Source organism: Limulus polyphemus, unplaced genomic scaffold, assembly GCF_000517525.1.
Source record: "Limulus polyphemus unplaced genomic scaffold, Limulus_polyphemus-2.1.2 Scaffold495, whole genome shotgun sequence".
Taxonomy (NCBI): domain Eukaryota; kingdom Metazoa; phylum Arthropoda; class Merostomata; order Xiphosura; family Limulidae; genus Limulus; species Limulus polyphemus.
The window spans coordinates 307,065-321,742 of NW_013666105.1; the positions used below are offsets into that span (position 1 = coordinate 307,065).

General features: G+C 33.1%; 1 protein-coding gene across 5 annotated transcripts in view; it reads right to left on the bottom strand.

Moving 5' to 3' along the window:
- The window catches only part of LOC106458630 (cationic amino acid transporter 2-like), a 52,614-nt gene that overhangs the window by 4,260 nt on the left and 33,676 nt on the right, over positions 1-14,678 (bottom strand). For all 5 annotated transcript variants that reach the window (XM_022384902.1, XM_022384901.1, XM_013918154.2 and 2 more), the window contains 7 exons: positions 13,954-14,093; positions 13,327-13,441; positions 12,408-12,630; positions 11,909-12,048; positions 5,046-5,148; positions 878-1,050; positions 296-462 (listed from right to left, as the gene is read on the bottom strand). In XM_022384902.1, coding sequence (XP_022240610.1) covers positions 296-462; positions 878-1,050; positions 5,046-5,148; positions 11,909-12,048; positions 12,408-12,630; positions 13,327-13,441; positions 13,954-14,093 — 1,061 coding nt within the window. The remainder of the gene's footprint in view (positions 1-295; positions 463-877; positions 1,051-5,045; positions 5,149-11,908; positions 12,049-12,407; positions 12,631-13,326; positions 13,442-13,953; positions 14,094-14,678) is intronic.

Genomic DNA, 14,678 nt, shown 5'->3' on the forward strand with positions numbered 1-14,678 from the left:
CTTAAGTGTTACCCATCTTTTTCAAGTTATAAAATCAAGCGTGGATCTTAATAGTTTTATATCAAGTACTTTGGGGCAGATATTGCTTAGATAAACGCGGTAAGCTGTATAAAATTTGAGAGTTATATGATCTTTTTTGCCTGAGAACTACGCCTATACATTATAATGCCTTATGTAATCAGTCCGAAGGTTTAACAAGCGTTGCATATATATTTTCTATTCACAGTTGCATAATAATGTTGTTTTGCTGATAAATCATGAAAGTTAATAAAACTGCAAAATATTTTATGCTGACCTTGAAGGAGACCTTTTTTTGATTAGAAGGTTGATTCCATAGAGCAAAAATTGGTAAAATTCCACAAAAAGCGACACACGCTACAATAGTGATACTTTTTACTTTTTGGTTAATGATGTCATTTTCGTAGGTTATCAGCAGTGAATCCAGAATGACTATTACGACACCTATTTGAAGCAAAAAATAAAGAAAAAAACTGATTAAGTTTAAAGCAATATCCAAATCTTTAATTTTACATAGAAAGTGAAATTTCCATAATCACTAAATTAATGTGACATTATACCATTGTTGTTTATGTCAATTCTCTATAAATCCAAAGTAATATCTAGTTTATGATATATTAAGATACTAGACCTTATACAAATACAGTATGGAAATAGCAGTTTAAATCTCAGTTCATGAAGTATTTGCTATTTGATTTCATTAGAAATTCAATTGGTGTTAAGCCTATTATATGTTAAAAATTGAAAACAAATTTTTATTTACTATGTTTTTGATTAACACTCACTCCATAGCCATAAAAAGCATTATCTTGTATAAATGTAACTAAAAGTGTGTAATGGATTTTATATCGCTACTTACCCGTTGATAAAATTAGTCCTAGACTAATTCTCGAAGACAGTGCTGTGGGTTTGTCAATCCTATTTAAGTTTATAAATTGTCTTAAAACTTGTTCAAATGTAGCCGACTTTTCTTTTTGGTGTGCGTTTGTATCTGTGCTCATTTCATTGGAATCTGTAGGATCTTTCTGATATCTGTGGGAGAAAAGTTTGTTGAAAATTGAAAATTTCTTAGTGCACATTTGTGCATAACTTTAAAACGCCATTTTCAAATGAAACATTTATAGATCTAAGGTTAGTACACGAAATATCCTATAGGATTAAAAGTTGAAAGTAAGTACAGTTTTCGTATATACTGTACAATGAAAAATCTTAATAAGTAATTTAATATACAGAATTAGAACTTATCAGCAACTAAACGTGGCTCCACAAAGCTCTAAGAAATATGTCACAAAAGACAAATCATTAAAGTATGATTACAGAGTTATTGTCTTGCACTATTCGCCAAATGACAATTAAAAACAACCTGGATTTCCACAGGAACGTAACCTGTAAAGAAATTGTCAGTTAAGGGTTGGGGAATTTGTTACAAACATTCCACACTTGGATGAAATGTATGATTTCTAAACATTTCTGCATGCAGGAATGCTTAAAAGCGCTTTATTTTTTTGTTCATTAAAGTTATAACAAAATAAACTGAGCTCTTAAAAACCACTTGGCAGTGATTTGGTTTTGACTCGTGTTTCGAAACACATACCAAGGTAAAAACAAGGAAGGAAAACTTTTTTCCAGCCAGTCTTCGGCTGAATATTTGAAAAAAAAAATTTAATATAAAACAACGAAGTAAATCACTTAATCACTACTTTTTCTTTATTATTAAGCACAAAGCTACACAATGGGCTATCTCTGCTGTGCCCACCACCAGTATTGAAACCCGATATCTAGAGTCATAACCTCTCTGACTTACCGCTGAGCCACTGAGAGGCTGAAAAGAAGACTGTGTGTGTGATTTTCGTCCACGTTGGTAACTTATTAGCAGACTGGTTGATCAAGCATGTTCTCAGGTTTCAAAAACCTACCCACGTAAGGAAGTTCGTAACCCCAAACACCCCCTTTTTTATGGTAAAATCGAGGAAAAAATAGAATAAGATAAAAATATTATTTTAACAACGAGGAGTTCTTGGTCATATCTTTGCAATGATTCCTATTTTAAAATTATACACTAAACTGAAGCCAAAAATATTATTTATTGAAATAGATAATTTTAATGTTGTGCTGAAGTGTGGAAAGAATTGATTCATTGGGTTGTGAGTGAGGATCGCGACAAAATTTTCTATTTTAACATTCTGAGAATGTAACACAAACCAGACTGCCGATCGCCTTACGCTCAGTCATTACTAACTAAAAACTAAATTACTTCCAAAGTCCTCACCTGTTTCACTAGTAGCTGTTATGCGTACCATTTCGAGTATCCCAGGGGTACAGTCATAATACGCACAAAAATTCATCACATTTTTTTGTATTTAAAACATTCCATACCTTTGCAGGGTGGATTGGCATTAAAGGTCCAGTCAAGGCAATGTCACATGCTGTATCAAAAGTTAAAATAATTTTATAAGAATGCGTCCAAATCACCGGCCCACCGGGCAAATGCCCAGTGTCTCGGTGTGCCAATCCGCCCATGTACCGTTAATATCTGACATCGTTTTTTAGCTAGACTGAAACTGGTGAGATCCATCAGGGATTGTTCGCAGCTCAACAGACTCATTCATTGTAAACTACACACAGAGTTAAAACGGGAAATACCATTGATAGTTTACAGGTTGGTTCCCAAGCCACATACAATTAAACTTGAAAAATTAGATTTAGCAAAGTTTTTAGTGCAAACACACTCCCCTTTGATTCCGAAGAACTTTTTAAAAAAATAAACCCCTTTTCAATAAACTCGCGACTTCGCAAAGATAATAATAATAAAAAACAATTCTTATAATAACTTTACAGATTTTGGGGACTACTTAGGTTCTTTGAATAAAAAGATGTTTGGATCAAGAGTTCGGGCTTCATTACTCTGCACATCCCTACCAGAAACTGTGATGAATTTGTTTGTTTATCTGCAAGCGTATTAATATTTCATTTTCAGATGTAATAACAAATACCTGTCACAAGTTCTACTTCAGATGCGGAAGTTGGCATATTAGAATTGTAATCTTCTCATCACATATCATGAAACTATTTCAAGGTAATAAGAACATAAAGTCAGGTATCTTTATTCTTCCCTCCCGTTGTTGAGCGTTGTAAGTCTAGAGATTTACCGTTGTTCCAACGAGGGAGGTTTCTCCAAGAACAAATCCTTTATCTATGTTTAGAACCAATGTTGTATATCAGTTTTCTACTTAGCTGAAATTTTGTCACAATTTAAAGTTTTCGGTAATCCAGTTTCTAGATTCATTTATTCAGACACATTTCTATTATTTTAAATCACGTCTAGACAAACACGTTGACCAATTAGCGTCAAATAGAACTCTACTGGTATTAATACTATTTCTATTCTACAAATATTGTGTTCTACTACAGCTTCCAGGATAACCTGTTAATTATTTTTTGCGACTTTGGATAATCTTTTTCTTCTTTGTATTCACAGATATCACATTCTTGTTGATGATAGCTATGACATCTCTTACTTTGACGTAGAAGGTATCTTCTGTAATGTTGTTGTTTGCAGACACTAACAAATTATATCTTAAACACATTTATGCTTTGAGTGAATTTCCCTAAAAACTCAGCGCACCTTATTTCCCGGATCATTCCTGCTATATTATTTAATTTTTTATCCGAACCAGGAAATAAGTGAATGTAACTCATTCTGCTGATTCTATTATTTGAGGAGGTAGCCTGGGTTGCTATTCCTGACTTTCATGGGTTACTTCTTCATAGGTTTCCTCAAAGTATTACATGCATCCCCTTTCAATCTCGTGTTAATAATTTCATCTTGAATAGTGGTCATTAAAAAAAAAAATCTCTCGAAATATTTATACACAAGACAGGCAAAAGATTCTGCAGCATCACTAATATCTGAAATGTTTATTTTTGTCTTTTTCTCTTCACTATATTTTTGAACTTTGATTGTAACACTTTCCCCCGATTACTCGTTCCACATCGATCCCGTAATTGTGGCTATCTTGTGATAAGTTGTCCAGGATAACGTGACTGGAACATTTAGGTGAGCAGCAAAACAAACAGCTTAAAAACATTATAACTTGCTAAAAACAACATTAGAAAAAGAGAACGTAAAATATTTATCACCACGTTAACATGGCATCATCATTGACCTTTCAAACCCTTTTAGTATGCAAGTTGTTTTTATTTGTTTTCTATTTTTATTTTTCCTTTTTATAAATAACATAGAGGTAACTCACATATTAAACCGTAAAAATAATTAAAACAGTTAGAAACGAGGTTTTAAAAAAATGGAGAGAGCATAAAATTTCATTACATGATTATGTTATGATACTACAAAGTAAAACGTAGTTATGTTTTATGAACTCTTTTTTTTTTCGAAAACCTTGTTTATAGCCGTTTTAAGCTTTTTATGACTTAATGTACGAGGTAGCTATATTTTATTTATTAATATATTCAAAATTATTAGCTCGCTATTTATCACACTATTAGTCCACTTAAAAAATAATTTAAAATTGTGTTTCTTTTATGTGTTCCATATTCATAAATTCCCTCAAATCACTATGTTCATCTCATTTCAATCGCGTGCTTATAAATGCACCTTGAATAATCTAGATTTTGGAATCTGTCGAAGTTCCACTAGTTTAGGGAAGTAGAACAAATGTACAGTTTTTCTGGATGTATTCAAGATTTACGGATTTACAACGCTAAAATTCAGGATTCGATTCTTCTTGGTGGATAGAGCACAGATGGCTCGTTGTATAGCTTTGGAGAAAATTATGTTATAAATGTTTTGATATCGAAAACTTACTTTAGTATCATACTGCAAATGCCATTAATGAGTAAGCCAAAATTTGTCCAATTGATACCATTTGGCGACATCTTTGATATCAAACGCCATATCATTTACCTTAGTATCAAACTATATAGGGCACTAATTAGTGAACAAAAAAAGTGTTTCGACTGAAATTATATAGAAGATGTTCTTTATATCAAATTTCATAGCAACTTACCTTAGTATTAAAACTGAGAGTGCCACTAATGAGTAAGCCAAAAGTGTCCCAATTGACATCATATCGGCGAGTTCCTTGATATCAAACATCATTGCCATAACACCTACCAAACATACAAGAATATATTCCGAATATTGAAATATTAAGTATTGTTCTTATCACGTGACAGGGATAATATAGAGATTGAATTAAATACGTTTTATACTGACAACATACTTATTTCTCGAAGTTTAAATTTCAAACCTAACATACTTTTACATTCACGAATATATAGTCCCAATATAAACATAACCAGTATACTTAAATGGAAAATATCATTTAAACAACGATGTATCAAGGTTGTGCTTAACGTTTCATTTACCTTATTTTTGATAGAATAAAACCACATTTATTTAGGTTGATTCTTGAGTTATTTTACAAAAAAATTCAAGTTTAAGAAATAAATATTTCACTTGAAGAAGTAAAAAAAAAAAAAGGGTGGCATGAAACGTTAAGAACAGCTCTGATACCTCATCACTCTAGACGATACCGTCTTCCAAACATTCCCAAGAAGAATACACCATTACAACCTATTGTATTAAACTCTTTCAGATATAATGGTATAAAAGGCAGTGACTGGTTTAAGATATTTTCTAAAAATCCAGAATAAATCTATATTTTTCACAATGGGTGTCACAGTTAATATTTGGATGAAATTTGTTCACAAAAACAAAACATTTACTAAGACCCACCTGGTCGCAATTCCAGACAAAGAAAAATGTCACTTATGTAACTTTTATAGAATGCTGGTGTTACAGGACTTTCTAAGAGAATACCTGTTTCAAGAAAGTGCGTGAAAATGATAGCAAAAGACTCAGTGGCAACTGTCATTCATTAAAGATAAAAATAATCTCCAAAACAGACAACAAATATATTTCGTAGTTTGAAGTCAAGTAGTTTTACAATTCCTAAGTTTAAACCAAATGTATGAACAATATCTTCATGTATTCTCAATTATTCCATTTTGGGGAACGTTTGTATATAATTGATGATATATCACACGTCCATTAGAAGCTTATCTGGAAACTTTTCATCCAGATAACTAAAGAAATCTGAAGTCAAAATCTGTTTTATTTCTTACATTTCGGGTTTATGCCTTTCGCCAAGCTTAGTTAGTAAAAGCTACTAAGCCTGGCGAAGGGCATACTCCCGAAACGTAGCAAATATAACAAGTTTTTGCTCTAAACGAGTGTTTTAACTTTTTCTCCAATATTTCATTTATTATTTCCACGTCTTGCGGTCTTTACCAACATTCAGTTTTTACCCGGACAGGGAAAAAGATGAAACATTGATTTTACAAGTGTTTTAGATGTAGAATCTGACTTTTCCGCAAGTCTAACTTTAAAGCCACCGCGCATTATGGTTTTTTCAACTCCACTACTTATGTAGTGATAAAGTAAAATCAGATTTTGGGACAACTTTTTCTTTCCAGGTTTATTTTTCCCTTTGTTACTGGTGCAAGCTCTGTAGCCTTTTTCTTGAAGCTGTTGTTTTAATCATACATACATATACGCCCTTGTTCGATAATGTTATCAGAGGCATTACGACGAGCTCGCAACAATTACTAATCAACAATCGACTGTTTTGTTGAAACTGGTTGTGCAAGAATCCAAGTTTAAAAGAACACCAATGTACAACTCGTGCTTCGGGAACCATCAGAGATCAACTTGATCTGAGAATCGATGAACAGCAGCCGTCATGTTTCTGCTGAGATGTTCATGGTAATCTTATAGATGGATAAAAACCTTATTACTGGCATTTCAGGACTGGAAGGTAAAGAAGTCGCTTTACAAAACTTATAGACTATCGTGTAAGTTGTCCAGGCAACATTATATTGGTGAAACATGCCAGAATTAAAAGAATAGGGATGAATATCGACCTTTCGGTTCACACTACGATTGTTAACGTTACGATAAACCTATCCCCAATATTATTTTAACTACAAAAATAGTTTTCAAAACATTCAATTCCGTTGATATAAAAATAACTGAAAGTATAAAAGTAGAAGCAATTTACTTTCATAAAAATGTTGTAGTTTATTGAGGACTATCTAACTGAAAGTATCTTTATCAGGAAAGAAAAACCAATTTTAAATAATAGATTCACATGGTCCCTAAGTTAATGAAGTCAAACCTTTCTGCGGTTAACATAATTCTATTATTATTATTATTGTTATGTTTTAAATATGTTTAAAATGAGTATTATAGCTAACGAGCTCCTTCGTCCCCCGGTGGAACAGCGGTAAGTTTACGGACTTACAACGCTAAAATCCGGGGTTCCATTTCCATCGGTGGGTACAGCAGATAGGCTAATATAGCTATGTTCTAAAATAACCAATCAAATGACCGAGCTCTATTATTTCTCTATTTTATTTTTTTTCAGGACATCGGTATTTTAATTCTAGTTATAAACGACCTTATTACACACTAATTTTTAGATTCAATTAGACATTATACGTTTAGTTTTACAGTTTTTTTAGGAGCTTTATACTAAAAAACAAACAAACTGTAAATAACAATGTAAACCTTCAATTGGTTTAAATAATTAACTTTAATTGATTCTATAGAGTGAGTTTGACATTACAGATTGTAAAGTTAACTGCTGAAATAATTATAGTGTTGAATATATAACTTGTTATGTATAGTAACTAAAGCTAAGATAAAAAATAAATTGTAAGTATAAGTACCATCCTTTGTCCTGTTCATTTGTGGTCGTAGTTCTTGGATGAAAATTGTTTCTTTAAATTTTCTATTGGGATTTTTAAAGGGAATGGTGGCTCCATACCAGTAATTATTTGGCCACAATTAGTTAAAAACTGCGTTTCTTTCATGTTGTTGTTTTTAAAGAGAGTCAACGTGTTCTCCTATCCTTGTGTGTGGGGTTCTTGCAGTTTCTCCAATGTACGTACAGTGGTAGAGTATACATGTAAGTTGAGAAACAATATTAGCAGCAAGACATCTTTAGATTGTAAACACGTTTTTTTTTGTAGGACATTTAGTTTTATTACACTTCAGTAAAGTACTGAGATTTCGAAAGTTGACTCCTGAGAATTCGACTTAGTCGTTCTGTAACTGTAATCGGCAGCTCTGATTTTTTGATTATTGTTTTATTTCCTTGGAGATAAAAGGTGCTGTAAAAGCAGTTTTTTATGGTGCTTTTGGAAAATTGTCTTCTTTAATCTTGGTTTATCTGTGTTTTATTTTCATGTTGGAGGTGTTATGTTAATTTTTTGTCATAGTCCTATCTGCGCTAGCCGTCCCTAATTTAGCAGTGTAAGACTAGAGGGGAGGCAGCTAGTCATCACTACCCACCACCAACTCTTGGGCTACTCTTTTACCAACGAATAGTGGGTTTGACCGTCACATTATAACGCCCCCACGGCTGAAAGGATCGAGCATGTTTGGTGTGACGGGGATTTGAACCCGAAACCCTCAGACTGCGAGTTGAGTGTCCTAACCACCTGGCCATGCCGGGCCACAATAATAGAATTATGATAATTTGAAGAAGGGAGTTTGTCACCGAATCATGTTTTACAATTAAAAATCACCAACTGTTTAATGATTGTATTACAGATCTCTTATCTTTTCCCTAAAGGTAAAATTGAAAATATAATACGAACGTATAGGTCTAATACATTTCAAGGTTATCACTACACTTACACAATAGTTATTCAGTTATCTATTTGATTATTATTGTTTTTGCAATGATATCTGAGCCTCGTCAACAACTTGTAACCATTGATAATGATGTAAAAGCGAAATTTCGAACCGTAAATATCATTAATTTACACACACAGAAAAAAAAAATCCGCAATGATAATTCCTGGAATACAAAAATAATAATTATTCATAGTTAGTTGTTTTTCTTTTCAGTTATAGCCAAACCTTGTCATCAGATGTAACCCTTTGGGTGTGACCGAACATATTTTTGTCTGATATGTTTTAACAATACTTTTCCAAAATATAGCTATCATAACACTGATTTTTTTTAGACAAAATTATTTTTATTTATTCAAATATAACGTTTATTCCTTTTAGTAAAAATCTCAAATTTTTCGCTCCTTTTATTATTGTTTTCCTTTACGTTATTCTTAAGGTTGTTCTAAGAAACCAATTTAAACAAGACACTGGTAACCTTTTTTCTTAATTATTAACAGTATTACAATTTTAATTAAACAAAATAGCAAATAATTAGAAATATTTCTTGTTTACAATCTGAATATTAATGCTTAAAATTTCCCCTAGTAATAAAGAAAATTTAATCAAAGTTGTAGCACAGATGAAATGCAAATCTACAATATGCTTAAATCGTAAAGTGTTGTATACATTTAAATATAAAAAATTAATGTTTAATAGGGTTAATTTTATTATTTCTTATAAATTAGAACTTCATTTCACATACTTCAAATTTAGAGTTACCCGTGACAAAGATACCATTTCTAGTATAACAAGAACAATGAGAGAGAGATTTGCATACCCTCGTTCCGCCGCTCCTTTTCAAAATTGCATGCGTTTATATTGTAAAACGTCAAATTTCACCTTCGAAAACTCAGAAAATCCTTTTCAGATCCAGAATGCTAACGATCCGGATCATTTTTTGTAGTGTGATGAGGTGTCTCAACCTTAATGTATCCATGGAATTTGGTATAAATACGATCACACTTTACAGAGTTATTAATTTAAAACCGCAATAATGCCCTATCTCCAAATTATAGAAAATGCTTCAAAGTGAAACAGAATCCGGATCCGGATCAAATTTGTGGACGACTGTTCGATACTGACTTCCCATATTGAGTAAAATGTTCGTCGTCGATCTTTATCGGAGTTTAGGTCTTATAGACCTGGAGGGGGGGGGTGCATTTGACCCTTTCCTCCTCCCTGATAGATGGTAAGTGGTTTTTGGAGAATATTATTATAATTACTATATGAGTAAGTGCAGGATAATCTGACCCCTTTCAGGGTAATGTCCATGTGTGTAATTGCAGTAATATTCATGTGAATAAGCACATTTTCTCTTTATTCGCTGTTGCAAAAGTTCTGCACATGGCGGACAGTTCCACTTGTGTATTCAGATTTTCATTAGTTTTAATTACTCCCCGAGAGCATTATATATAATTACCCTATTAATGCTGTCATAGCAGCTTAAAACTAATGTCGGTTTCTTAGTCTAGTTTATGGTGGCCTTATTAAGTGCTTATTTATAATGTACATATTAATAGGTGAGAGGTAATTAGGTCTATCTTATTCATGTATGCAGTAGCGACCTAATTCGCATAGTAGGTCATTTTTATGCCAGTTTTGCGTAAAATAATTTAGCAAATTATGTATGAGTCTATCGAAGAGTGTTTGTAAGTTTGGATATTTATGCATAAATTCTGATGAACTGGTTCTGGTACTTTGTGTATTGTAGTTAGTAATGAGTTTTGTATTGTTTATAATTTGTTAATATGTTTTGGTGCTATATATATATATATATATATACATATATCTATAATGGGCATGCATATTAAATTACTGATATTATGTATCTTTTGTAGAATTTGATTATGTTGTCTGCTGAAGTTCCGTAGTTTTTACCCGTTAGATTCCTAGCATAACTTGTGCGTTGCCAAAGTTTTTCGAGAATGTTATTTATTTGGTTAATCAATGTTAATTTAGAATTATAGGTTAATCCTCGAAATTTGGCTGAAGCTGCTGTCTGTAGAAGTGTTCCATTCATATATAGGTTTTGGTGTTTTATTTGTTTTGTAAATACTACCAATTGCTTTTGGGGGATGTCTATCTTAATTCGGCATTTTTAGCAATATTCCTCAATATTGTTTAATTGGAGTTGTAAATTTGTTGCTGCTATTTATAGTGTGAGCGCACTTTCCAGACTGCAACATCATCAGCAAATTGTGAGGAATATCCTTGATTTGGGTCCTTTAGTGGCATATTGCTAACATACACCATGAATAGGACAGGGCTAACTAACCCTCCTTGAGGAACACCTGCATCTGGAGTAAATGATTCCGATAAGATTCCTCCTATGTTAACTTTACACTTCATGAAAGTTAGATAGCCAGCGAATAATTCCATGTTCCATTTCTGATCCATGGAACCTTAGATCATTATGCCAGGCATTGTCGAATGCCTTTTCAATATCGAGAAATCACGCGACAGTGCATTGTATCATATTAAAACTATCTATGATTGATTCGGTTATTCTAAGTAAGTGGTCTGTAGTTCGTCTGGATTTTATAAATCATTTTTTTGAGTTTCTGGTAATTTTGAAGTCGTTTCCAAGAATGTGGAGAATCTATTGTTAATTATGCGTTCTAAAATTTTTCCTATGCATCTGGTCAGGCTGATCGGGTGGTAACTGTCCGGTTTATTCGCTAGCTTTCCTTCTTTGTGGAACATTAAGACGATCGCTTGATTCCAAGAAACCGGGATATATCCTGAATTTAAATATAAGTTAAAAAGGGCTGTTAGATGTTCAGGCAATCTCGAGTGCCTCGTTTGAGGAGGATACCCTGAATGCCATCTTCTCCTGGAGCTTTGTTTTTTGTTGTTTTGATTTCTGGTATAACGTCTGTTTCTGTTATTATTTTTGTCAGTTTATACGTGTACATCGGTCTATCAGTTTTCGAGATACGCGCGCGGAAACACAGACAAACACATACACACACGGACCTGATTGCAATACCCTCGCCCCGCCCCCTTCGGGGACAAGGGTAATTACTATGGAATTATACGATTATTCTTATTTGTAATATACAACTAGATATTTATAGTCATCCTTAAGAAAATATAATTAGAATATCGTCACTATATTCTACTAACCAGAGAGTACTCCAGACACTCCTGTTGCCAAGAGAGGCGTTTTAAGTCTAGGGTTTATTTTGGCTAATGTTCGAAAGATGACGCCGTCGCTGGCCATGGCGTAGAAGATTCGAGGCAAGGGAAACATGGCACCTAGAAGACTGTGGAGCAAAGTAATATGCTTAGTTTTTTGGAGTGAGCCGGAATTTGCAGCAGAGAGAACTGATTTGGTATATAGCGCGGAGAAATCAATGTTGACCATAACAAATTTAGTTATATATAAGTAAACAATATGAAATGCTAAAAATCCATCAGTCGAGATGTTATTTTGGAACTCGTGGCTGAGAAATTTTAAACGTTAGTTAATGTAGCTGTAGTTATCACTTAAATTCAAGAATTTTCACTGTTCTTAAAGTTGAGTTGGTAAAAGTTTAATGGTTTTAATAAATTTGACTAACAATAGTAATCACTACACAATTCTATAGATATACAGACTGTAATAATAAAAGAGGTATTGTACCTTGTAGAGAGACCAGCTAGAGCTCCGATCGCTATCACCCATCTTGCCCAGGGCAAACCCACCATCTGAAACACGTACGGAAGGGGAGCAGCTTGGTCTTGGTCCCAATAAGGCCACATTAGAGTCTGGACTGAAGATACGCCAAAGTAAGCAAAGAAAATAAATAGCAAAGATAAGACGATGCTAATAGGAATAGCTCTCTGTGGGTTCTTCACTTCTTCACCTAGAAGACGTATAAACCTTGAAGGACTACAAGGAAGAGATTTTCCTATACAAAGACGTTTATTGAAATGATAATTGAACTAAGACGTGGAATAACGGTATCAACTTTTGCTCTAAAAAGCGATTTTAATTAAAAGTATAAGCACTATAAAGTTGTCACCTGATGTTATTAACATTCCAAATGATATTATAACATCTAATATTCTTGACATTGTCTTGATACAGAGGAATGAGCCAAACTATAAAACTGTCAAAGTAACAAATTACTCAAATCACCATCCAAGGGATCTTTGATTATTCGCTATATTATTAACGTTTGTCGAGAAAACTGTTAATATCTAATGTATGACACTTTACTACAAAAATGTTAGTGACGTCACAGATACTTCTCGAAGTTAGGAAACCTCTGAGTCTTTATGAGTTGTTATACCAGAAAACATTGTCACATATTAAGCTACATAGCTTTAGAATATTATCGTGAAACATTTAATTATTAGAAAAGAAATACTGGGTTATGTTGTTTAACACACACACATCTTACTTTTATTAGGAATTATTAACAACGGAGAACTTATTCGTGAGACCTGTCTAGAAGAGAACCGTCATCTACTGAAAAGAAGCCTTCTAAAGTGAAGATTTTAGATAGAATAATGTTAATGTGATTAATTACCACTAGAGGGATCAGACATTCATTTACCTGTTGTTGCTATCACATCAAATCCAATAAAGCCGTAAAAGCAGGTAGCAGCCCCCTGCATCATGCCAGAAAAGCCAAAAGGAAAAAACCCACCTTCACCTGCGTCATCCGGAACCTAACAAAGAGAGTAAAATACTCACATCATTCCTGAAAACAAAAAACAAATGCATACTTTCCTTGGATCATCTTGAATACAAAAGGCCCACCCCTGAGTTGTATCACCAACTGACGAACTATGAAAACAGAGAACATTCTGTTTTTCTAACATTTTTACTTCTCTAATATTCGAGTTCTTATAAAATACTTTAATTTTATTCTTGATTTTTCAAGGATATTTTATCTTCATACATTTAATAAATTAATTCCATTTATAGCGAAAAAAAAGTTTTCTGATTTTGATTATGTGTTATATTTTTATGAATATTAGTAAAATTTATAACACACACACAAAAAGAGCATATAAGCAATACAAATTCTAATCAAATCCATCCCATGCATATACGACACATAGAAGCCGATCCTAACTCTGACTTCAATGACACAAGCAGTTTGACACTATAACCATATTCATGGCAATTAATATAAAATACTTAAATTAGTAAAAATAATAGAAAGCATAGAACCTACCTCTTCTTTGGACAACTTCCAGTTTGTTATGTCAGCTTTGAAGCCTCCAGCTATGACAGCAAACAGAACAACAGCTAAGTTCAGGACAGTAAATACATTATTGAATCTAGATGACTCCTTGACACCGACTGCTAACATGACTGAAACATTCAGAGATATAGTTTCATAAGTTAGATGTATAGATGAATAATAAATATAGAGCTTAATGTTTAAATCAGCAAAATGGCCAAAGTTAAAACGTATTACAATAATGTGCTTTTGAACCTTCACACTGCAATTGCCACAGTTTTAACTTGCACTAATTACCGGTGGGGTATCTGACCCCTAAACAATTAAAATTCGATTAAAAGGTTACTAGAGGAAAATTAGTAGTAAAAAAAGTTAAAGCAGTACTATTATGCACTTAAACATCACGCATCGTTATAGAATATTTTAGATTTGTTCAATTTACGTAAAATAAGATATTATTACTCTATTAAGTACCCTTTATGGCTGAAAATTCGGGGTTCGATCGTCACACTGAACTTAAATTAAAACGTCCATTGAACAATTTTGTGATAAAATAAAGAGACTCCATTATAAGATTAAATAGGCCCGGCATGGCCAGGTGGTTAGGGAGCTCGACTCGCAATCTGCGGGTTTGAATCCCCGTTCCACCAAACATGCTCGTCCTTTCAGCTTTGGGGGTGTTATAATGTGACGGTCAATCCCACTATTCGTTGGTA